The sequence below is a fragment of the Ambystoma mexicanum genome, chromosome 2q (assembly GCF_040938575.1).
Source record: "Ambystoma mexicanum isolate Mex_15411 chromosome 2q, UKY_AmexF1_1, whole genome shotgun sequence".
Taxonomy (NCBI): domain Eukaryota; kingdom Metazoa; phylum Chordata; class Amphibia; order Caudata; family Ambystomatidae; genus Ambystoma; species Ambystoma mexicanum.
In genome coordinates, this window is record NC_090924.1 from 637,351,518 (window position 1) to 637,377,151 (window position 25,634).

A 25,634-nucleotide genomic window follows, 5' to 3' on the forward strand; every position below is an offset into this window, starting at 1 on the left:
GCGACCTCTGGTGACCCCTAAATGATGTCCCTGGTGAAGAGGAAGACTAGAGGATAGACGAAGGAACAAAGTTCTGTGTTAGGGGCAAGAAGAGAAAATGAATGGAAATGAGAAAGCGCACATGAAGGCTTAGTGACAGAGAGAAAGTGTAGAACATGAGACAGTGAAAGGGAGATGGTAGATAAGGGGGGAAAATCAGTGAAGAAATATCTTTCTTCACTGGGGTAAAGGCTGTGGATGCATTTATATATATATATATATATAACTGAAGAATGAAATAGAAGAGAATCAAAAGTTAGACTGGAAATAGCAAGAAGAGAAGAAGTAATAGACGATCTAGGAAGAAGAGAAAAGAGACGACTAACAGCAACATTAAAGATATGAAGAGGGCTAAGCAGAGATACATGGAATTCAACTAGGATAGTGGAACAGTACTCAAGGCTGGCCAAAATAAGTAAAAGATGAAGTATAGTTGCATAGATATTAGAGATGAAAGAATAAGGGGAAAAAAAAGAAAAGGAAAATCGAGGTGATACCGAGATTCCACGATTTCAAGCAAAAGCAGAAGCAGAAATGGGATGGTGGATCGAGGGAAATAGATATCCAAGGGTAATTGGCAGGTGGGAAGCAGCAGAGAATATCAGTAATTCAAATGTGGCCGGGCAAAGAGGAAAGTAGTGAGAATTCATCCAAGAGTGGACAGCATAGAGATAGTTGGAGAGAATTGAGCGGAGCATATTATATTAGTGAAAGAAAAGAGAAAGAACGATCTGGGCAGTTGTCAGCATGGAAGTGACAAGAAAGATTGAATGATGTGATAAGAGCAGAAAGAGGAATAGTGTAAAGGGAGAAAAGAAGGGAATGGAAGAAAGAGCCTTGGGGGAATGCTGAATTGAAAGGGTAGTGAACACGGTAGGTTCTTTCAGGGAAGTGAGAGCAGAACCATTAGAGGACAGAACCAGAATACCGAAGAGAAGTGAGCGTTGAAGAAAGGGTTTAGAATCAAGCCCAAGGCAAATTGCATTCTGGTATTTGTGGGCTTCCATGCTGGTTGGGAAGTTACTATTAAAATCATGCATTCCTGCCTGAAGTGTTTGTAGAAATTTGTATGACTGTGTGAGAGGTTTTTATGATTTGTGTGCTTTTAAGTTGTCTTTATAAAAGAGAGGATTCTTGAAAGTCAATTACACATTTTTACCTACTACCGCAGAGAGGACATGTGCTCAGATGCTGGCTGCACCATCCTCTGAATTATTTTTACACTTAGAAATAAAAAATTTCCATCTGATGGACCAGGTACAGCTTCTCAGTCTCTGACGCACCTTGGCACTGTGCTGGTAACTGGACCTTGGAGTACCCATCACTGGAGCGCATGTTACTCAAACCTTTTTGGCTGTTACACGTTTGGTAGGCCATGCTCGACAGGTAGGCCTTACATATAGGTCAGCTGTCATGATGCCTGCATAGGGAGAGGTGATGGTGTTCGGCGGGGCCAGCCCCGCCCCCCATTATGTGATTAGGGGACTAGGGATGGGATATGGCACAGCTCCTGTTGCCCCCTATTCCCACCAGAATGCAAATAGGCTAGCAGGAAACTGTCACATTATCAGCATAATGTTCTACACCATACTGTTGCAGGGGAGAACTGAGAAGGAAGCACAGAGGGAACCGGAGAGTCAATAGCTCTGTTTGAAGGGCCCTGTTCCTGCTCCTCACCACGTATGCACAGCAAGAGCAAAAACAAAGGCGGCGGATGGGCCTTCTGAAGGCTTGGCCCTTCGCTAGAGAAAGCCACACCTAAGTACAAATGAACAGGGAAATCCATGAAGTGCCAGACAATTTCCGAGGAGCAACAAGCAGCAACCCCTGCTTTGAACCCTCAAAGACAATGGTAGTGGGAAGCAGGGTGGAGGAGTTGGAGCACCGAGCATTGTGCATGTGTGGAGAGAGCTGAAGGTGCTAAAGGAGATGGAGGTGCAGAGAGCACTGATTGTGCAGGAGGAGGTGAAGCAGTGAATAGAGGACGATGCAGGAGGCGGGAGATGTGTAAAGGGAATTGAAGAGACAGATGAGGGAGAGAAGAACAAATTACTTAACCGTGGTACCTTCTTTCAATTAGATGTTCCTCCCACGTACTGCTCATCTTTTGATATCTCCATATCCAGCATTAGCTGCTTTAGAAACATTTCCAGCAGGGGACACTGCACGTCGAGGCCTGTGGACTTGATGTCCATGGAGGACCTCCATCTCGATCTCGACGTCATCACTGGTATATAGAGTGCACAGGGACCGTTGGCTTCAGTTCCATTTTTATACATATTTCCAATTCTGTCGTGGATGTACCTTACGCCCGACAGTTACTCACCCTGAAAAAGCATACACTGCAATAACAAGGAATTTCTACTGCGGAGTAGGTTGGGAGGGGCAATGAGGAAAACGTGGGAGGAACATCCAAACGAAAGAACGTTAACACGGGTAAGTAACTTGTTCTTCAAATGGATATTGTCCTCCCACGTATTCCTCATCTTTTGATAAGACTCCCAAAGCAGTGTTTGCATTTTTTGGAGGAGGGACTCAGAATGTTCCTTTTCAAGTAAGAATTTAGGAGTTCCTTATTGGGCTCTGTGTACAAATTTAACACCGCTTTCCAGCAATCACCTTCCCAGCCTGAAGAAAAGTCCAGACTATAATACTTGGTGAATGTGTGGACAGAGGACCATGTGGCCGCCGCACAAATATCCTGAATTTGGACTACCTGCTGTAAGGCAGAGGAAGTAGCCACGCCCCTGGTCGATTGAGCTATGGGACCGTCAGGGGGAGCTTTTCCCACTAATCGTAGCATTCAGAAATTCCAAAAATGATCCACCTAGAAAAGGTTTGTTTTGTGACCACCATACCCAATTTATGGCCCATGTAAACCAACGAAAAGTTGATCATCCTGTCTTAACTTAGGCATCCTGGATAAGTAGAAGCTAAGTGGCGGAGTCTGCCTTCCTCTGCCACTGTAACCTTTTCCGCCACCAACACGTCCCATACTTTAATTCACCACAAAGAGAGAACTGGGCCCCCGCAGATTTCGAGCTGCGTTCGATCGGCATATGTGCCGCTAGCAATAATTGAGTCATAATATTCGCCCTCTCCCCAGATTTAAGATATACCCCTTCACTAGGGACCCCCAAGAGAAATGTTTCAGAACACATCGGAAGCTTAATACCAGTAATGAATTTGATGACAGTGACTATGGCATCCCAAAAGGCATGAATAAGAAGACAGTCACACCACATGTGAAAGTATGAGCCTTGTGCCCTTTATTGTCGCCAGCAAGTGGGAGCAACCAAGTACTGAAAATGAAGTTGGGCAGGGCAGTAATACTAACGAAATAGCAGTTTTATGTTACATTCACTGTTGGTCACATCTGGAAGAAGAGTGGTTCCTAGTCCAAATGTCCAGCCACGCTTGATCCTCCAGTGGGTGGCCCAAGTCTGTCTCCCAACAGCTCATGTAGTATGGGCACACAGTCAGCATATCATTTCTCAAGCGCTTACAAAGTTTAGAAACCCCCCGACCCAGGCCCCAGTCCCTCTGAGACAGTTAGCTCTATTGTGCTTATGGTTCGTGTTGCATTCCGCCGTCTCTGGATGTGTGATCCAGTGTCGAAGCTGAAGTGTTCTGAACCATTAAATAACAGAAGTGAACTAGTACAAGACTGATCTCTACAATACAAGCATGATTTGCCATGCGAGTTTAAAACATTGTTGACTTACTGTTCATTATTATTTTCATTTGTCCATTTAGTTTTCGGCGTGTCAATTACATCATGCTGAATATTATGCCATCCTGGTGGAACACATCCTTTTCCAGACGCCCTAACGCTATCTGCCGTCTGTGACACAATGTCTAGATTGATTTTTATTTTATTCTGTCTATTCTTATACAGGTGAGCACCATTGTGTTTTGATTCAATATTTACATTGGGAAGGACTGCAGCTAGGGGTTTTTTCACTGTTTTTTGTAGTGGTTTTTAGTAATTTGTTACCCCTCCTGGATTACAACATGTTCCTGTTTTTGTTCTTTGTTTCTTGCAGTTCTACTTGGTAGAGAACTTGCCCTGTTGGTCTTCATTCATTCCTCAGGATTTATATTCGGGAAAAGGTGATCAGCTAAACAGTTGAGATAATGGTAAAATTGCAAATTTAACTGCTAATCCTTTTTTCTCCTGTATAAAAGTATGGAGGGTTTTTTGCCGGACTTGTTCGGAGGGAGGCGGGCATCCTGTTCGCCATTCACAGATCATTCTTATTTTTTATATTTCTAGTCTATGGTGTTAGCATTCAAATTCTTAGGTTTCTATTCATTGTATAAATCTGTTTATGAATGTGTTTTGATCATGGTTTTTGTTTTTCTTTTTGTCTGATGTCGTAGGCAAAATTATGGATTCAGCTTGTACAAAAATCCTTAGCTGAAATGAATATCACTCAATATAGGCATGTTTTTACACTATAAATGTCTGTGGCATATATCTCGATGGGAGTGCACCGTCCTGAAGAAGATGGGCATCAATTGTGAAAAAGCTTAGATGCTCTGTACCATCGAAACTACTGTCTGTTTGCATGTCAGACCTAGTGTACGCAGTAGGTCATGACAGTTTAGTAGTTGACGTACGGCAACCCTTTATAGTTTCAATTCCAGAAGTAACCATTATTGCCTTGTTTATGTATTTGTGGTTGTTCTTACATTTTCAAATGTGGCTGTAGCCTCTGACCACCAGCCGGATTATCTCCTTCAACCGGTCGGATGTTCAGAGTGCTTGGCTACATTAAGCCAGTACTGACTGATTCATCAGTCGTGTTTTTAGATAAGCACTTTTGCTTGACTATGTATTCTAGCTTCTAATTAAATGTTATTTAGATAACGATCTTGAAACATGATTTAATATGTATGTTTTAAACAAATAATGAAATATAAATAAAATATTAATGTTTTCCAATTGTGTTGTCTTTTGCATGATCTGATCCGTGGTTCCGAATTTGGCTGCCCCGCTCCCCGTTCTTTTTCCGTATTCCTCTTTAACTTGATTTTTCCGCTGACATATTTTGATATTTTGCGTATATTATACCAGTGTCGAAGCTGAACATATGAAAAGCTATCCGATTCCAAGAGATAGAATTATGCTTTGCAGTCCTCAAAGGAGCATGGGCGATCCCCCTCAAACAGCTGAGCCAAAGTTAACAGACAGCCTAAGTCCAATTTCTGAATGGAGACAGGGGCCCAGGCTTCTGGGAATCTTTTTGCGCTTGAGCGCCGCATCCCATAACTTGAAAGTGACTTTCGTAGAGGAGCAAATTCTGACAACCTTTTCTTAACCCATGGGAGACGAAAGGCAGAAAATGGAGGGAAAGCAGGAGTTTAGAATGTTCAATCTCGGCCCATTTTGGGAGACGGAGAGGGAACATCCATGTCAGGAGGTGTGAGATTTGAGCGGCTTCCATATATTTATGTAGATTCAGAACCCCAAACCCACCCAATCGGGTGCCTCCCATCATCACCTTCCCAGGAATCCTAGACATTTTGCCCCGCCAAATAAATTTCAGAATTTTACACTGGAGGTGATCTAATGAGTTTTTCAGGATTTCCACCGTTGGAGACGAACACATATAAAGAAAGCGGGGCAGTAAATTCATTTTGACTGCAGTGATACGGCCCATCAAGGAGATCTCATGATTCCCCCACTTTTCTAAATCCGTTTCCAGCCTCTTAGAGTGGAGGTAGAATTAGCTGCAAATAACCCTTAAGGTGAAGCCATGAGCCGAACCCACAAATATTCGATAGATGTAGTATCCCATCGGATTGGACAAAGAGTTTGGAGGGAGCTCATGTCCAATTGAGAAAGACCCACACCCAATGCCACCGATTTACCATAGTTTATTTCGAAAACCGCTGCATGGCCAAAGGACCACCTGTAGGGAGCGTTGAGTATTAGTTAATGAGAGTAACACATCATCTGCGTAAAGAAATACCTTATGTGAAGAGCCCCGAACCATGACCCCATGAATCACTGAATTACGGCATATACGTTGAGCCAAAAGATCCATAATCAGAGCAAAAATGTGGGGGGAGAGTGGGCAACCCTGTCGCGTCCCACACTTAAGAGGAATTGGGTAGGAATGTTCCCGGTTTACCCAGAGTAATGTGTTTGGGGAGATGTAGTTAGCCAACACCATTTGTACGAAAATAAGGCCCTAAACTGGAACGCTTCCAGGGTTGAATGCATAAATGCCCAATCCACCTTATCAAATGCCTTAGTGGCATCTAATGCCAGGAGGGCCATTGTACCATGATCCATAGTAGTGGTCTATCAAATTCAGCGTTTGCCTGACATTATCCCCAGTTTTCCTCACTTGAACGAACCATGTTTGATCCGAATCGATCAAAGCTGCGAGAAGCGGAGCTGGACGGTTGGCCAGGACTTTCTAATATAGGTTTGCAGCAATATTTAACAACGGAATTGGCCTATATGAGGCACAGTTCTTAGGATCTTTCCCAGGCTTCAAAAGCAAAACGGTGGCCGAGGTTTGCATAGAGAGGGTTATAATGCCCGTTTCCCTGAAGGAGTTAAAGAGAGCCATTAGATGGGGCAACAACTGGCCCTTGAAAAGTTTATAAAATTTAACTTGTCTTAAATTTAAACATGTCTTTCAAATGAACAAAACATCTCTGTATATCTTCCGAGGGCAATAGGTTACTCAGCATGTACTCCACACGGTGAAGACTTTCTCTCCATTTTTGTTATGGTTGTCTCTAAATCAAGGGCAGGCCATCTAACAGCCCTTGTGTTTGATGAAGCTAGGAGATCTACTTGTGAACTAGGTGGCAAAGCTTTTCCTAAATGGGCACTAATCAAAGTATATATCCTGTAGCAACACTGACAAAGCTAGTGCTGTTGAAAACGACATGACATTAATAATGGATGATTAATTGGGGCAGTGCAAAACTGTCTTGGCCGTGTGGAAACTGTCATGGAGGCAGGCTGACATTTAGTAACATGGCCTGCAGAGCTAATTCTGATTGCATCTATGTTCTTGTCCTCCCAATTTTCATAAATGAAAACAAGTACAATAATGCAATACACGCTAGAACTCATGACAATACTGTAAAATGCATGTGATTTACAATTGCCATTTGCCCCAGTGTGCTAGTGGAACATTCTGTGGGGGTGAGGGGCACAATTTTCTGATTGGTAGACACTTGAGTTGCAGCTGTGAAATGCACCTGTATACTGTTGTCCTAGCTTCTGAAATATTGGAACATTTCAGGTGTTCCCCAACTGAACTAAATGTAAAACCCCATGGATTTTTGCATCTAATTTCACAAGAACATTGAACTGTAAAATGCACAGTTTTCAAAAACAAGTTTCTTGGGCAGCAGCCACTCCATAAGTGGCATATGATGATTCGAGAGAAACCTTTATGCCCCACCTGTTTAAAGACTCACAAGCTGCCACTAGCATTCAGCCTAGAATTAAGTCTTAACAATTTTTTCTAGCGTCTCTGTACACAACAGTAGTGTCTTTGCAGCAAAACAATAAACACTTCCAATGTCTGAAGAATGATACCCGGTGTGAAGGCATCATGATCAAGACAAAGACAACAGATTCAAAGTTCAAACAAAATAGTTTTATTAACTTAAATGTCAGTATGGTTGAAGGTCTAACTTGCTCTATGCTAACATGGGATTAAAAAAAACTAAGCATAGTCTGAGCCAGTAAATTCAACTTAAAAGTCTGTCTGTGTCAAAAACCTATACTTGCCCTCACAACTAAAGCTAAACAATGTGTAGGGATGTCAACCACAAATGAAATACTTGCAAAGAACAAGTTACTTCTTACCTTGTAACGTTCTTTCGACGGGATGTTCCTCCGACGTATTCCTCATCTTAAATATCTCCTTCCAGCTCTGCTGGCCTCGGACATTTTTTTTCTCTAGAGGGCGCTGCGCGTCGACGTCCTCCGAGTCGATGTCCCTCGACAGCCACCGTATCGACGTCGACGTCATCCTGCCTATAAAGGCTGCGCGCAGCGTCCGTTGCTCAGTTCCGTTTTGCAGCCCACAATAATACTTTCTGGACTAACTAATCACCCTGAAGGAGCGTAAGCTGCAACAACAAGGGAAGTAGAACTGCGGGGATGGATGGGAGGGTCGATGAGGAATACGTCGGAGGAACATCCCGTCGAAAGAACGTTACAAGGTAAGAAGTAACTTGTTCTTCGAAGGGATTGTGTCCTCCGACGTATTCCTCATCTTAGATAGGCTCCCATAGCAGTATTCTATTATCGGAGGAGGGAGTACTGACTTCACACTGTCTTCTATTGATGAATAGAATGCAGTACAGCCCTTCCAAACCTAGTCTCTTGACTGGAGGAGGAATCCAAATTGTAAAAACGTGTAAAGGTATGGACAGACGACCATGTAGCGGCCGCACATATGTCTTTAACCGGCACGCCTCTTTTGAGGGCCGATGAAGCTGCAATACCTCTGGTCGAATGAGCCCTAAGGTTTTGAGGGGGCTCTTTCCCTGCCAGTTTATAACATTCCAGAATGGCTAGAATGATCCATCTGGAAATGGTCTGCTTAGTTATTGGTAACCCCAGCTTGTGACCTGCGTAACCTACAAACAGCTGGTCTGCCTGTCTTATCCTGGCTAGTCTACTGATGTAAAAACTTAAAGCCCTCCTAGGGTCTAGCCTGTGTAACCTCTCTTCCTCTTTCCCCGGGTGAGGAGGAGGATAGAAAGATGGTAGGGTAATCTTCTGAGTGATATGGAATTCAGAAACCAGCTTTGGGAGGAAATTAGGCTTCACTTGCAGGACAACTTTGTCTTTGTGAAATATTGTGTGAGGGGGTTTACAAGAAAGAGCTTGTAATTCGCTCACCCTTCTAGCAGATGTAAGTGCTATTAATAAAACAGTTTTAAGGGTAAGGAATCTTAACGAACAAGAATGGAGAGGTTCGAAAGGTGTACCCATCAGGAAAGTTAGTACTAAGTTTAAATCCCATAGGGGAATTTGGAATGGTCTTGGGGGATAAACATTGGTTAACCCCTTTAGAAACTGTATTACCAAGGGTAATTTGAAATAGGATGGTTCTTCCGCAGTACGCTTAAAGATGGATAGCGCTGCGAGATAGCCCTTAATGGTTCCCACTTGAAGGCCTGAATTTGCCAAATGTAGTAGGAAGGACAAAACCATTGGTGTACCACATGAAAAAGGGTCGATATTCTGTTCTCTACACCAGCTGCAAAATCTGTTCCAACGGCAGCGGTATAAAGACTTTGTTGCTGGCCTCCTTGCCGAAAGCAACACCTCCATAACATCATCAGGGAGGTCCCAATCCTTGTACCTCAGCCTTTCAGAAGCCAAGCGTGAAGGTTGAGGGTTTTGATGTCTGGATGGAGAACCTGACCTCCCTTCTGTGAGAGTAGGTTCTCTCTGAGTGGAAGTCGAATTGGAGGGCAGATGGACAAGTCTAGAAGGTCCGGGTACCACGTTCTCCTGGCCCAATCCGGGGCAATTAGTATCATGGTTCTCCGGAATCTTCTCAACCTCTTGATCATTTGAGGAATGACAGGGACCGGTGGGAACGCGTACAGAAGCGGAAACTCCCAGTCCACTATGAACGCGTCTCCCAGAGCTCCTCTTGGGGGAAATTCCCTTGAGCAGAACAGGTCGCATTTCCTGTTTAGGCTGGTGGCGAACAGATCTACCTGAGGGGTTCCCCAAAGGGCGAAGATCTCTTGAAGGACTTCCTGAGCTAGCTCCCACTCGTGGGAGACTGTGCTCTGCCTGCTCAGAGCGTCCGCTGTCAAGTTCTTCTCTTCAGCTAGGTGAACTGCCGATAGAGAGATTCCTTCTTGGATTGCCCAAAACCAGAGCTGCATCGCCTCTCTGCACAGGGGTAGTGATCCTACGCCTCCTCTTTTGTTGAGGTAATGCATGGCCACTGTGTTGTCCGTCATTATCAGGACGTTCTTTCCTTGTACAGCTGGCAGGAACGCCTTCAGCGCAAGTCTGATGGCTCTCAGCTCTAACAGGTTGATATGTAGTCTGGACTCCGATGGAGACCAACGACCGCTGATGGTCAAGTCGTTGGCGTGGGCTCCCCACCCCGTGAGTGAGGCATCCGTGACTAGCTATCTCCGGCCAGGGTTGCCAAAACTGTTCTCCTTTCAGAATGTTCTCCTGACAGGCCCACCACTGAAGGTCTCGAGCCACCCTGCCGGGAACCTGAAGAAGATCAGTCATTCTCCCTGAGAATTGTGACCACTGAGTCCTCAGTGCCCACTGGAGGGATCTCATTCTCAGGCGAGCCTCTGGCACTAGGAAAATGCAGGATGCCATGAGGCCTAGCAACCTCAAAAAGTCGAAGGCTGGGAGACGTTGGGCATGTTGGAACTTGGTAACCATCTGTAGAATATCTTGAGCCCTCACCTCTGGTGGCGAGGCTTTTCCCAGGGAAGTGTCCAGGATCGCTCCTATGAACTGGAGTCTCTGTGATGGTATCATTTGTGACTTCTTTAAAATGAGGGAGAAGCCCAGTCTGTGAAGGAAGTGGCACACGTGATTTAGCTGGATCTGAGCTTGTTCCGGAGAAACAGCCCTGATCAACCAATCGTCCAGGTAGGGGTAGACGTGATTCCCTTCCCTCCTTAGACTTGCAGCCACTACCGACATTAACTTGGTGAAGACCCTCGGGGCGGAGGTCAGCCCAAATGGCAGCACTCGAAATTGATAGTGAGAGTTGCCAATTGCGAACCTCAGGTATTTCCTGTGTTTGAGATGGATAGGCACATGGAAATAAGCGTCCTGAAGGTCCAGAGATAGCAACCAGTCCTGGAACTGAAGGGCCTGGAGGATCTGAGAAAGAGTGACCATTTGAATTTGTCTTTTCTGAGGAATTTGTTCAATTCTCGCAAGTCCAAGATGGGTCTCAGTCCTCCGTCTTTCTTTGGAATGAGAAAGTAAGGGGAGTACCAGCCCTTGTTCCTCTCCGCTACAGGTACCGGTTCTATGGCACCTTTCTCTAGCAGGTCCCAAATTTCCTGCAAGAGGAGCGGATCTGGAGCTTTCTGAGAGCTGATCCCCAGTGGATGACTCTGAGGTATACGTAGGAAAGGCAGGCAGTAACCTTGGGCAACTGTTTCCAATGCCCAAGCATCTGACGTGATAGCCTGCCATACCGCCAGATGTTGAGTCAACCTGCCTCCTACAGGTGTCCTGTGAGGAAGTCCTCAGAGTGGTTTTGGGGCGGCTGATGCAGATGCCGATGGTAAAGAGGTGCCTGCTGTTGCTGCGGCTTTTGAATATCTACCCCGTCCACCTTGGGTAGTTCTTCTTTGTCCCCTTTGAGCCGGTCGTCCTCTACCTGTTCCGAATGCGGAGTAGAAGCGAAAGGACTTGCCCCTCGCAGAGGTTCCTGTGGGACGAAAAGGAGTCTGACGGATTGCAGTTCCTAGGGATTTTGCTGCTGCTTTTGAAGTTTGCAGTTTCTCTAAACTGTCATCCGCCTTTTTCCCGAACAAAGAAGAGCCATCGAATGGCATGTTCAAGAGCCTGGCTTGCACATCTGGGGCAAAACCAGACTTTCTCAACCAAGCGAATCTCCTGGTTGATGTACTTGCCGCCATTGCTCTGCTGATACTGTCAGCCGAATCAATGCCCGTCTGGAGGGATTCGCACATAGCGTCTTTACCGTCCTGTATAACATTCAGGAACGCATCCCTTTCTTCTCCCTCCGGGATGCAGTCAGCCGTTGTAGAAGCACACTCCCAAAGTGTATGGCTGAACCTAGCAAGGGTGCAAGTAGCATTAACAGATTTTAACGCCATGCTACATGCTGAAAAGACTTTCTTTGCCATAGCATCATATTTTTTATCGTCCCTGTCCTGTGGGACGGTAGGATAAGCCGTCTTGACATCGGTAGAGGATGCTGCCTGTACCACCAGACTTTCTGGGGATGGGTGTTAGACAAAAACTCTGGGTCTGTAGAAGATACCCTGTACTTTGTAGACAGTTTTTTATTTACTGCTGGTACTACATCTGGGGTTTCCCAGTTTGTCATGATCTTTCTCTGAAGAGCTTTATGAAAAGGCACCACAGGATCCTCCTGTGGGCCTTTGTCAAGAATATCCGTGAGGTCATCTTGTTGGAAAGATTGTGAAGGTGCAGACCACCCCATGAACTCTGTGATCCTGGCCATTAAGGCTCTATAGGGGTTTCAGCATGCACCCCCGGGTCTGGCTTAGCAAACTCCACCTCAGTGGAAGTGTCTAACCCACTTGCCTCATGTAAGGAATCATGAAGATCCTTTAACCTGCGCTCTTCAGAGGAAAATTCCTCTCTAATTGGGGTTACAGGTCCCTGCAACTCAAATGTGTCTTCCTGTTCAGACAATTCACCCTCTTCCAAAATTGAGGACATAGTTCTCAATTGTTCTGAACTCATAAAGGGAGTAAATCCCATTTCCAAGGCAGAGGGTGCCGAACTTGTCATTATCGGCCTCGAAAACGTTGATGTCGTCGACGCCGACGTCGAAGGCTTCGAGCGTGGCGTCGAAAACAAAGGCGGAGGCCTCGAAGACCTCGACAGAATTGGAATTCTACTCGACAATCTCGAAGCCATCGACGTCGAGGACCTGGGGATAGTCACTGGGTGTGTCGTAACCGTGACTTTTCTTGGCGTCGACGCCGGTGTCGAAGCTGGTGTCGAGTCGACAGACCCGTGTGTCGAAGGTCCCTTCGACAAACGCGTCAAAGACATCGACCTCGACGTCGACGGAACCCTCGAGGAAGGTTTGGAGGTCATAGTCCTACTCGAGGGTTCGAGACGCGCTCGAGAGGTTTCCTTCGCCGGGTACTGCGACTCGCGGCGTTTTTGACCTTCGGTTCTTTCGACCAGAGCATCGCTCTCGGCTGTCTTCGAGGGGGTCGAGGCCGCTTTCTCGAAGACGCTCATCATATTTTTGCGGAATTCCTCCCATTCAGCCCGGGAACTATGTTTCGTGGGGCAAGGGATTCTTTTTGGCGAAACAGAGGAAGAGGAAGACGGAGAAGGGGATCTTCGACGTCTCCTCTTCGAGTGCTTCGATCTTGAGGAGTGATGAGACCCACTACGAGACCTGGAGTGCGAATGGTGACGAGGAGACGAATGTCTCGACTTCGTCGACGAAGAAGAAGCTTTAAAAGTCTTACCTTTCTCCAGCTTCCCCCTACGCTCCTTCAGGGCCTTAGCTGTCATGGACATACAGTCCTCGCATTCCGAACAATGGTGTTCAGCTCCCAAACACCACAGACAAACTCTGTGAGGGTCAGTCAACGACATCTTTTTCCCACAATCTCGACATTTCTTGAAGCCGGATCGAGGAGTTGTCGGTTCCGACGAGGAAGCCATCGAGTACGGATCGAATGACTCGAGGTAAATAGGATTAATCTGACTAAGAACTGAGCAACGGTATTCCGAGGCACTGAGTAAGCGCGGAAAAACGGAACTGAGCAACGGACGCTGCGCGCGGCCTTTATAGGCAGGATGACGTCGATACGGTGGCTGTCGAGGGACATCGACTCGGAGGACGTCGACGCGCAGCGCCCTCTAGAGAAAAAAAATTTCCGAGGCCAGCAGAGCTGGAAGGAGATATTTAAGATGAGGAATACGTCGGAGGACACAATCCCTTCGAAATAAAGTTCTTAGCTTCTACCAGCTCTTGGCTCGCTTTTCAGCTCCCTTTCCCCAAGCTCAAGACAGTTTGATATGATAATTTATTAATATCGCACTCGTACACAAGTGTTTCAGAGCACAAAAAGGCAAGGGAGGGGAACAGGGGAGAAAAAAAAAACGATCTTAGTAGGCCCAGGGACATTGAGAACGTGCAAGTGCATGGGAAAGGGGAAGGGGAAAGTGCATGGAAGGGGGAGAATGGAAAGTGCAGAGCAGAGAAGAACATATAAATACTAATAAATAAAAATAAATAATAGGGGCAATAAACAGTGGCAGTGCAGCCAGAAAGTGCTGTGTTTAAGGCAGCAGACTGGGTAAGTCTGATAAGTGCAGAAAAAAAATGGGGTTGTGGGGAACTGTATGGGTACAGATACAGTTCCCAGTGCAGGGGGTCGCTAGGAGGCAGTGCAGGAAGGTGGCAAGGTGAGCAGGTACCTGGGCCCAGGGGACAGAGGGTGGCCAGGTGCACAGTGCCAAGAGAGCAATTTATTTATTTTATTTATTGTGCATTTGTTAGGCGCTTGTACATTTAAATTGTGTTTCAAAACACCCACAGGGCAACAGGGAGGGAACATGGGATTGAAAAGTAATACACTGGAGGATAAAGATGAACCTACTAGGCCTTGTGAGCATTCAGAGCGCGCAAGTGTAGAGGGAGTCGAGGAAAGAGGGAGTGGGGGGTTAAGTGCTGGAGTGCCCGGGTTCATGGGTGAGCAGCAGATGTAAATCCTCAGTGTAGGAAGTGCTAGGGAGCGTTCAGCTACAGTAAGTATGTAAGTGCAGACCTACAGTGGCATAGACCAGTGGGTGCCAAGGCAAGAGCTGTGGGTGGATGGAGGCTCAAAGCGATTGGGTGTTGGAGGCCAGGGTCCCCGAAATACATAAGGGCCTTGGTCACCAATCTCAGCAACTGTGGGATTGGCAGAGGAGGGAAGGAGGAAGTGAAAAGTAAAGTCTTAAGGAGCTTCCGGAATTTGATGAGATCTGGCTCAAGACGAAGCGGAAGGGGGGACACTGTTGCATAAGAGGGAGCCAGCTGAGGAAAGTGATCGGCCATCGCCCTCTGTTTAGTGAAACTATTCACACGCACAGATTTGGAACCAGAGGAACGTAGAGGTCTAGAAAGTATTTAGTAAGAGCAAGTTGCAGATAGCGTGGACCCCGGCCCCAGACATCCTTATGCAGAGGGATTTGAATTTGATCCTAGGAGCAACAGGGAGTGAGTGAAGAGTTTTTAAGGCAGGGGAGATGTGGTCCCTGGGCTTTAGGCCAAGGATAAGACTTGCTGCCCTATTCTGGATTAGTTGGAGGGGTCGTAGGGAGGAAGGGGGTAGATTCAAGAGAAGGCTATCGCGGTATTCTAGCCTAGAGAGAACCAAGGATCTGGTAACATCGTACTTCTGGAGGAAAGTGAGAAAAGAGAGAATATCTTTGAGAAGGAAGAGTTGAAAGTGGGATTTCTTGGCAATGTCCTGAATGTGATGGAGGAATGAGAGAGAGAAGTCGAAGATGACTCCAAGGTTTCTGCTTCAGATGAAGGAGAAGAGGAGAGCCCATTGAGGATGGCCTGCCCAGAGTGAGGAGAAGAAAGAGGAAGCAGGGTGTCCCAATAGGAAGGATATCTGTCTTGCTGGTTTTGAGGCAGAGATTGTTGGAAGTGCACCAGGACTATATGGCAGATAGGTAGTCCAGGATGAAGGAATAAGTTAGAGGGTCAACTGGAAGTTTGAAGAGTTGGGCGTCGTCTGCGGAAGTTATGGGAGATGGTGGCAATGGAGTGACAGTAGAGCAAGGTCATGTTAGAGCCAGTGGGAGAGGTTGGAGCCCTGGGGGACACCACAGGTGGAGAAAGAGGTAGGGGAGGAGAAGGTGCCCAGAATAACCTGGGACAAACAGTCACTTAGGAAGGAGGTCAGCCACAAAGTCTCAGAGTTCCCTTCCCCAAGAAGACAACACGGTTCCAAAAGGGCCTCAAGGTTCCCTTTCTCGAGGAGACAACACAGTTCATAAGGTCTTAGGTTTCCCTTCCCCAAGACACCAGCTTGACAACTCACACTTAGTTTCAGTCTCTTAATTTCAAAACCAGTTCCAGTTCAACTTTAAACTCCTCCTGTTTCCTGGGCAGTTTATACAGATTGCTTTCTTCTGCTTCACTTAAGCAATCTCTTTCATACATGCGGCTTTGTTATCTGTATATTTCTTTGACTTTCACAGATAGGGTATCCCCAGTCAAGGCGCAGTTCTTGGACCACACGGTCCACTCATTATAGGTCATGCAACCGGGAAGCCTAGGCTTCCTTGCCCACACAGGTTCCTCTTTCCCTGCACCTGTGTTCTGGTTCACATTCACTTTTCTTTCTCTTCACCAGTCTCTTGACTTTGCCACAATGCGTTCTTTCATACAGTTCACTCTGTGGTGTTCGCTTTTCCTCACTACATTACTTTCACACTCTTCCGTAATATTCATTACTTGCTTTTCATTTTATTTCATGAGATTTGTTCTTTGTCTTTCAATATATATCACAAATGCTTCACACCAACTTCCATTCCATTCATAGGTTTATTAAAGCTTCCCTTGAGTTCAGTATTCAATAGTTCTTAGTTCATATTCTTTCACTTGTAGTTCAACTTGTTCATATAGTTCACTACAACCCTTCAGTGTGGGTTCACTTTCACATTTCGTCCGTTCATTCAGCAATTACGTTTTCCCTGTGTAGCCCCAGGAGCGCTATGGAACATGTGTTCCCTTTTGTTCACTCAGGGGTGCCTGGCGGCTACTCCAGACAGCTTCTTTCCTCTTCTTCTGCTCAACACACAGGTCTCTGTAGTATTGCGAGCCGCTCTCGCACTCTGCTATTCCCGCTGTGGGTTGCCAGCAGCACTGCTCGCCTCTCGCAGACGCTGCAAGTGTCTTGCATCACATTCTCTCCTGGGTAAAAGCTAGCGTCCTCGCCTCAAGGAATGACCCTCTTCGGCAGCCTCCTTCTCAACAGGATTTCTCCCCTCACAGGCCAAAAACTCTTGGCCCAGCTTCTCTCCTGCTGGTCTCACTTTCCTGATGGTCTGCCTCGCCTTGTATGCACCTGCAACCATTTAACAGGATGCAGGTGTGAGTCCTCAAGTCCACTAGCCCGACCGTACATATTGGTGTTCTGTGGACATGCCTGACCGTTACAACAGTCTTCAGGCCTCTTCCTCATCTCAATACCAGAGTAGTAAAATTACATGTTATTGTGTACCACTCCTAGTCACCACTTACTCATCCCAGTAGTATAGTGGTATGAATGAGGGGAAATGAAGGGAAGTCATTTGCAACAGCCTATAAAAGGCAAGGGGAGGGTAAGGTTAGTTATCCCAAGGAAAAGAGCGATACCATTTCTCGCCTGTGGACATCTTCTCCCTAGTCTCCAAGGAACCTCCACCCAGGTGATCCTCTTGCATCTCCACCCCCAGGGTCGGTATCCAAAAGCGATGGCCTTTCCCTGACCACCCGAGAAGAGAATCCAAGCGGAGTAGGTGTGAGGTTACCCTCAGGCTTCTCACATCGGCTGAAGTGAATGGGGCACTAGAATGGGAGCTTGAGCCCAACCAATCCATCGGTTGTCAAATGCAGTGAAGGTTGTCCAATTTGAGAAACTAAAATGATCACTGTTCTTTATGCATCCCGCTATTTAGACAGTGGACCTTAATTCTGACTACTGGAATAGAAAACCTAAAGTTAAACACAGATGAGAATTGCCACCAAGCAGATAGAGAAAGCTTTGAGGAAGAGGACGAGCTGGAACCAGCCATGTCTTCTTGTACTCTTAGTAGAAAGAGATTAACACTGCAATTTTAGGAGGTTTCTGCCATAGGCAACCAGAGAGGGAGGATAGAGTACCCAAATAAGAGTGTTCCAATTATAGGAAAACAAACAAGAGGTTATTAAGGACATTCACAAACGGGCAATTTCTCTATTACAAGCAGAACATCTTGAGACCCAATGTTTTGGTCAGGGGTGGCACTGAGAAAGAGCGTATTGTGGCAATATTTTACACTGCTAAATGCTACCATGGTTTACAAAAATGAGTGTTGAATACGAAATTAATGATGAAGGTTAATGGTTTAATATCATAAGGATGGAAACATAGAAAGCTCCCTGTCCCAATGAAAGGAAAGTGTACTAGGGGTTGACCAGCTTTTGAAGTTTGAAAAGGAATGTAATAGAAATCATAAGAACAATGGGAGTGTGAATAGTATGGACCAAATGGGCTTTGGCTGATGTAGGGTTAATTCATGAGAAATGGGCAGGCGACTCATGCACTGACCTCGCCAGGCCATGTTACCGCCTCCCATGTAGCCACATGCCTTTTCCAGGTCTTGCCACCCAAGCACTCATTTTAGTGGATGTTACCCCATTTGTCAATAGGTACTGGCATTAGGAACCAGCAATTTGTTTTTTAGATGTTAGGAATGGACCTCCTACTTGAGGCCCTAAAACTCTCTACCAGGGGAACCTTCAGATTGTGCACCATTATAGCGTGGTCTCTCACAGAATGTGTCCAGGTGTGACTGCAAAACCTTAGGCATGCCTTTCCATAAAAGATAGAATGTAAGACTTTTATCACTTCTTCACAAACCACTAACAGTTGTACAATGAGCAGTGCTTCTTTAGTCTTTTCCACATAGCAGGGCAAAATGTGCCAATCTTTTTCCTAATCTAAACATAGAGCTCCAGGCATGGAAACTCAAATAGACATGCAGCAAGACACACTTTGTGGCTACATACCTTAGCTATTATCCACTTTAACTATGGCAAGACAGTATTATCCGAAAACGCAAGTCTGCCTTCCACAGAGTTGATTTGCTCCAAGTCCCAAAACAACCAATGATTGATGGAACTCGTTAGCAAACACATGCCAATGTGGTCTTTCTAAAGCACAGGTTGTCAGATGAGCCTTTTAAATTTGATGAAACATCTGAAACAGGATTTAAAGCCTGACTTAACGCATGGTGTTCTGTTTCCAAATATTATACGTGAAACTAACTGAATCACATATTCTCCCATCAGCTGTACAAGTATTTCAGCAGCCATTCTTACCTGCTCATATTCGAATCAGTCCCAGAAACAGCAGCTGCACTTTTCTCTTCATCTGTTGTATTCTGTTCTGTTACCACAGAGGCTGACATTTCTGTCCCTTTGCATCGTTCCATGATCACCATTTCAATTTCTATGAAGGAAGGCAGACAATAATATTATGCTCTTGCAGACAAGAGGTACTTTTATTTTAAAGCATGAACACTGCATAAATATTGTTAACATTCACTAATGTAGGCAAAACTGCGATAACGGCCAATGTAATAGCAAATGTTTTTCATTTGATCTGGGACTACGTTTAATTTTTATAACCTTTATGCACAGGAAGGGCTGTGTAGGTACTTTTTGGTTTTAACCAATAAGGTATTTCAATTAGGCCTAAAATACAGAGGAAGACAGTTAATACTGCGAGATAATATAGACCCATAAGTTCTTACCAAACTGTTGTGGAGCTAACACTTTCTCCTAAAAGATAGCATATTCCTGTAATAGCTATATCAGATACATTATTACATTTCATTATTATGAAAGGAATGGTAATCAAGTTCAATACTACAGCAGCTAACTAATAAAGGAAGGTTATTTCTTGTAATACTAATAGCACAAAATAGAATCCCTCACGTGGACTAGTTTTAAACTACCTTAAATAAATATTCGGCAAGCTTATTGAATGCCATGCAACTAAGGTTATAAATGGCACAATCGTCAAAGACAACATGTAAATTGTGATTTTGTAGCAAATCATAAAACAGTGAACGTCCTGTCCCAATTCTCAAACGTGCTTGTATTGCCACCTTTAGTGATGCTTTCAAATGGGATACCAAATATAAACTAATAGTATACTATCTGTGCACCTTTTTGAATACCACAGTAAAACAATTGCATTTATTTCTATAACATACTGAAGGCACACCCCTAAAAGCTCACACCAGAAAAAATACAACCCCATAGCGAAAAAAGACCAAGAGATTCTTGCAAGGATAACAAGTAAGGATAACAAGTTTAGATGATCCAAAAAAAGGTGGGCAGGCAATAGGTGGGCAAGCAAAGAACTCTGCTGTGCTGCTCAGGAATGTTCTGAGCAAAAAGGGTGCAAGCAAGAGCTTAAAAAGGGGCACAGCGTCATCAGTATACAGTAAAAACCTGGACAGCTGGTTGTTTAGACCCTATACATGGTCTGCCTGCGCTATAGGAGATGCCAGGTCATTGGCCCCAGCCCTGTCTGTCCGTCCGTCTTCCATCAAATGGGGTCTGCTGGGCTCATCATCTCTAGGGAACCAATGTCGAATTGGCAATTAGTTACAATGTGAGACAATGCTACTCTATCATTATGCTGTGCATCTGGGAGGCTCAGCGACTGGCACAGGGGGAGCCTTGAGGTCAAGCTAACCCACACATCCTTCACTCATTCTGTATCGCACCATCCGCACCCAAGGCTTCACCCCTCATTTTGGACAATAATGTATTCCTCCCTGTACCTCACATTACAGATCTTGTCACTATGAAAGAAGGTGGAATGGCAGTGTTCTTTAGATCTTTTCTGGCCAGTGTGTTTATGGTTGGTGGTCTGGGGTTGTCGCCTATCGTGGAATTCAGGGATCTTGAGACTGGGGCAGTCATAGAGGCTGTTAATCATTGTTGGCTGGGTTGGGGCGGTCGGGGCCTACGCTGGCCTGGCTGCTATAATCATGCCCAGCATCCTGGTACTTACTGTCTCATGCCCTTGTCGGGCACATTCTTTCTCGGCATAACACGTATTGGCAACCGTTTTACAACAAAGGGATGTTTCTGTGGAATACTAACAGCATGGGTCTGTCTCTATTCAGCACTTGGGCCTATTCAGGTTTGTTCATTAGGTTTGTGGTGTGAGTCTACCGCACTGCATATCACAGGTGTCTTCATGGGTTTCACCTTAACCTAAAGTGCCTAGGGCGGTGGGATAGGTTCATTTTCTTCCCAACAATACCTCAAAACCTATTGCACAAGCTCAACTTGAAAATTCTCAGAGAATAAAAGAGGCACTTCGGTTTTGAACTAGCCTGACAAATGCAATTGGAACTCAATACAAGTTTGGTGGTATTTTGGTGGTAGGCGGTGTTGGTCCCCATTAATTGGAGTCCAAAGGACTCCATTGGGATTTCGGTGGAATTCATAATACTAAAAGAGGGCATGCAACATGATGAAAACGTCTTTTGGTGAGTCATTAACCTAAACGAATATGATTAAATGCGGAAACACTAATCATTTGAAAAGATCATGCGCCTATGGTATGCTCAGGTTACAACACCCATATCCCTAAATGTAGAAACAGGAACCAGAGTTAAATATAACACTGGATAGCATACCATGAATGAGACAGGTGGCGTACTATCAGGTTTGAATTAAGTTAATGGATATAGCCAATGAGCATGATATAGTACATTTGAATGGAAAAATCAATGAGGACTGAATGTGGCAAGAGCGTGACTTACATGTTTTGGTGATTCATTTAACACTGTGTTATATTATGTTTGCTTGTAGACACGCACAATTGTTATAGCCATGAAGAAGTTCCCTAGCCTCCTGTAAAGTAAAGTTGGGGGCTATGTGAAACACGTGTCAGCCTTTTTGTCTGGAGGAATTAATTTGTGGATGAAGTGGTTGTCCAATTTGGAAAAAATAAACGCAATATAAGGAAAATTATTATGGACTATGATCATATTTTCATGTGTTATGTGTCATAATGGACATTAAGTTACAATGTGATGATTCTCACCAGAATTGCTTGATTACTCACTGGTTATTTACTGGTAAAAATGTGAATGTGGAGCAACAGAGGTGTTAGGACTCATTTCACAAAACTCAACCCTAATGACACTAACAGGTCAGGACTTCACTTCATCATTGCAGCCCTACTTTAACCAAATTAACAGTCAACGAAATAATTGGAAACAAATTTTGATTTCAGAGCAGGGATATCTACTCATAAGGAACCTGGCTTCCGTTACTAGCATTGACATTTTTATTTTGGACTAGATACAAGCGTTTTTCTTTTAATTTAAATACACTACATTCAAACATGTTCTCTGGTCAGAGTCCTTCTGCTGGGTCGCCAAAGTACACAAGAAAACTCCAATACACGCCAGTAGATCAACAGTAAATGATTATTGATAGATGGAAAGTTTTGAATGATCAATGAATAGCATTGCTTTGTGTGCAACACAGTAAACAATCGCTTTCCAGCCTGCCCCGCCATTACAGAGGGGAAAAGACCATATGCAAATCAGGATTGATCCCAACCCCAAAAGGGGTAGTTTGCCAACAGTACAGATGACAGTTTTGGAACCGAGGTTTATGCTGTGCCCAACATATGCCACTATTACCATGTTAAACCACATGTTCATGCCACCTGTGCCCAACGTAGCATCACCTATCATTATAGACCACATGTCAGGCTGCCTATGTTCAACGTAAGCCAGCATTGCCAATGCAATTCGACATTTGCTGCTACTTTTGCTGAATGCACTCTTGGTTCACCGCCACAACACCTTCCACATGCTTGAGCACGCACATACACACTATTTCACTCTAATGCGTGTGCACACTCATTCAAACTCGCACACAAATATATATTTGAGAAACACATTTTTGGGGCTTTACATTTTCTGTTTTCTCGGCTCACAGCAGTCTGTCTCCGGATCTTCTTCAGTGGGGTGAGTGGTCTCTGGTGCCAGGTGCATCATCTTCATGGGAGAGCTGGAAGACCAGCCCAGGACAGGAAGTACTCAATGCTTGGTGTCTGCCTTCACATGTGCCTCTCCCTGCTTGTGAATCAGGTGAAGCGTGGGGTCAGCATTCTCAAACCAGCCCCCCCATTCCTGAGAAAGGAATGGCGAGTACTGCATTTTGCATTTATTTGAAGAACAAAGATGTTAATTCGATTCGAAATGACTTACAATAACAAATTTATGAATGGCGGAAGCATTCCCACGCAGAGTGCCTGTACAATAGTATGAAGATGAAAACAAGTAGTGAGCCAGTGTATGAAGGTGTACAAACTATTGAACATATACCAGGGACAAAAGAAAACAACACAAACAAAATGTATATAAGAAAACAGGTGACTTGCAAAGGTGATGTTAACTGAAGGGAGCAAGTGCTTCAAATTAAAGAGGAGTACTAATTAAATATACAAAATTACTTTGTTAAGCGTAACTGGAGGCAGTGGTGGGGTCAGGTAGGAAGGGTGTGGGAGAGAGCACGGGGAGCACCCTCTTTAGCATGTGAGTGAAGTTTAAGCCGAGCTTTGATGATTCCACGGTTCAGCGGGCTTTGGGTGTTATTGGCAGCGAGTTCAAGTGGAGCAGGGCCAAAAAAAAGCAGAAGTAAGGAGGCGGCACATGGAGGGTATGGGATGACGAGGTTGAGCGCAGAGGAAGACCAGAAGGAACGAGACTGGGAGTAAACTAGGATACAATCAGCCAGGTACACAGGGAGCAAGAGCATTACAAGCTTTTTAGACTAGGATAAGGAACTTGAAAAGAGCAGTTGTGCATGTGAACCAACCAGCATGTTGTTGTTAGGTAGTAGCCGGGGAGGATCTGGGTAGGTGAGAGGGTGGGTAGCAAACTTGAGGAATTTCTTTGTGTGTATATTTGTAGAAAAACAACACCAGAATTACATGAAAAATATGAATTTCTGAATAACAGCATCCATTACAACAGATATGTGACATTTGGAAAAATATGAAATACATGTGTTGTTAGTTGAGACAAATTGCAGTCAAAGGTCAACCATAGGGCGACTCCAATTAGTTCAATTGGCATGTAGTTGTCTGCAAGGTAGATGTCCCTATATTGTGTATATTATATATGATATAGATAGTGTTGCTTGGTTGAGTCATCCAAAGTGCGCCAACTATGGATCTGATAAATAAAGTGCATCCAAATTTGTAGGGTGTTTAAAGACAGATTTATTTGGGTTCTCTTTGCGAATCAGAGAGTGGCTCAATAGTCAATAGTTCCTTTGGTTTCAAACATTATTTGTATACTGTAAAGTTATTTAGTTCAATTTGATATTTTCTCAAATTGTTCTCGATTAGGCTTGAACTCTTTTGAGTGGTCCCTTTGAGCTATGATGTCACTTAAATGCAGTGATTTTCATTTGATTTAGTTGTTTCTCACTTTTTGTCCTTTTCGTTCCCAAAAACAATTCTCATTGATGATGTGTTGAACTACACCATTGAAACGAAATGGCACATATAATGTGGAAGAATTTGAATATAAACTGAACTGGTATTCTATGAATTATGGATACTCTGGAACGAAGATCTGTGCCATAATAGACTGTAAACACAGAGAGAAAACTATTGACACCCAGACAAGTTAATGCCATGATGCCAGACTGGCTAGAATACAATGGGCCTGATCACGACTTTGGCGGTAAACCCTTAAATCTGGCGGTAGCGCTATTACCGCCGGATTTAAGGGTCCGCCAGATCATGGCTTGAGCTGGGGGGAAATCCGCGGCAAAATTGCCGATTTTTGGCGCGATTACCGCCGATGGGAAATCCACTGGCGGTAATAGCACGAATTTTCCCCATTGGGCCCAATGGGGAATGAGGAATTCCCGAATGGGCCCAATGGGGAATGGGCAATAACCCTTCCGCCAAACCCGTGATCCGGCGCTAATAGCGTCGGGGGTTTGGCGGTAGGGCGATTAAGGCCGGCGCTAATAGCGCCATTGTTTGCGCCCCACTCGTGATGAGGCCCAATGTATCTAACATACAAGTCATACAGCCATTCAAAGATCTCCTCAAGATAAACTTTGGGAATTTAGCTAAGCTTTTGAGTCAGTCATGTGGAGAGATGACAGATTAGTGTATCGTTATATTTTACAGATCCAAAATCTGTTCGCCACAATAGGTATGGAATAATCAGATTCACGTATAAGATCGGTATCAGGAATAGATTCCATAACGAATAATGTATTTTCATTAGATGAAAAAGCACGTCACAAATAAGGGCCAATGTGATGATGTCATCATGCAATCATGTCACCGACTTGACACAATCATTTTGTTTTTTGGAGTAAATGACAGCCTCGTGGAGAAGCTGGATGCGGCTACTTAACCGGAAGAGGATTTTGGTAAATAACAGGTAAATGCATTCACCTTATCATAACATGGAGATTTAATCGAAGATTATAGAGGAATAGATTGCCATATTGTGTATCCACATAAATCAACCTTGAGTGACATAACCTGGAATAATAGATTTTAATATTTTAACTATTAAACTATTTTTCAAACAGGTGACTGTGCAGATCATCTCTACATTATAGAATACAACCTGTTGAATCCTACGAATTCGAAAAAACGTCCACCAACACGGAGTTGAGTCCCTCCAAAATGTGATTCTAAGAATGATCTAAATATACCCCCATTCCATAAGACTGAACATACACCGCTCTCATTTGCCTTTACAAGGTGAAAAGGAAATTAAGAGTTGAGAATTGTTGAGAACACTTCTCTATTTCTCCACACCCAGATAGGTAGGTAAGCATAATAATGAAGAGGCTTACAGTTCATCTTCTCAATGATCTTTTTGAAATATTAATTAGCCCTAGCTCTCTTTTCTAGAGACAAGATCGTAATATCACATGTGAAGTGGAATATAAGCACCCTTTTGGAAATTGATTGCAAGAAGGCGCATCGCATGAGCTAGCGAGTTGACTAATATTTTGACTTAATATGAGAATTGGTGTGCATTAGAACTTAATTAATGTTTAAAGAACCTTAAAACAACAAAACTG

General features: G+C 44.5%; 1 protein-coding gene across 3 annotated transcripts in view; it reads right to left on the reverse strand.

Moving 5' to 3' along the window:
* Window positions 1-25,634, reverse strand: part of CLEC16A (C-type lectin domain containing 16A) — a 1,932,649-nt gene that overhangs the window by 1,202,771 nt on the left and 704,244 nt on the right. For all 3 annotated transcript variants that reach the window (XM_069647805.1, XM_069647806.1, XM_069647807.1), the window contains exon 11: window positions 18,846-18,975. In XM_069647805.1, coding sequence (XP_069503906.1) covers window positions 18,846-18,975 — 130 coding nt within the window. The remainder of the gene's footprint in view (window positions 1-18,845; window positions 18,976-25,634) is intronic.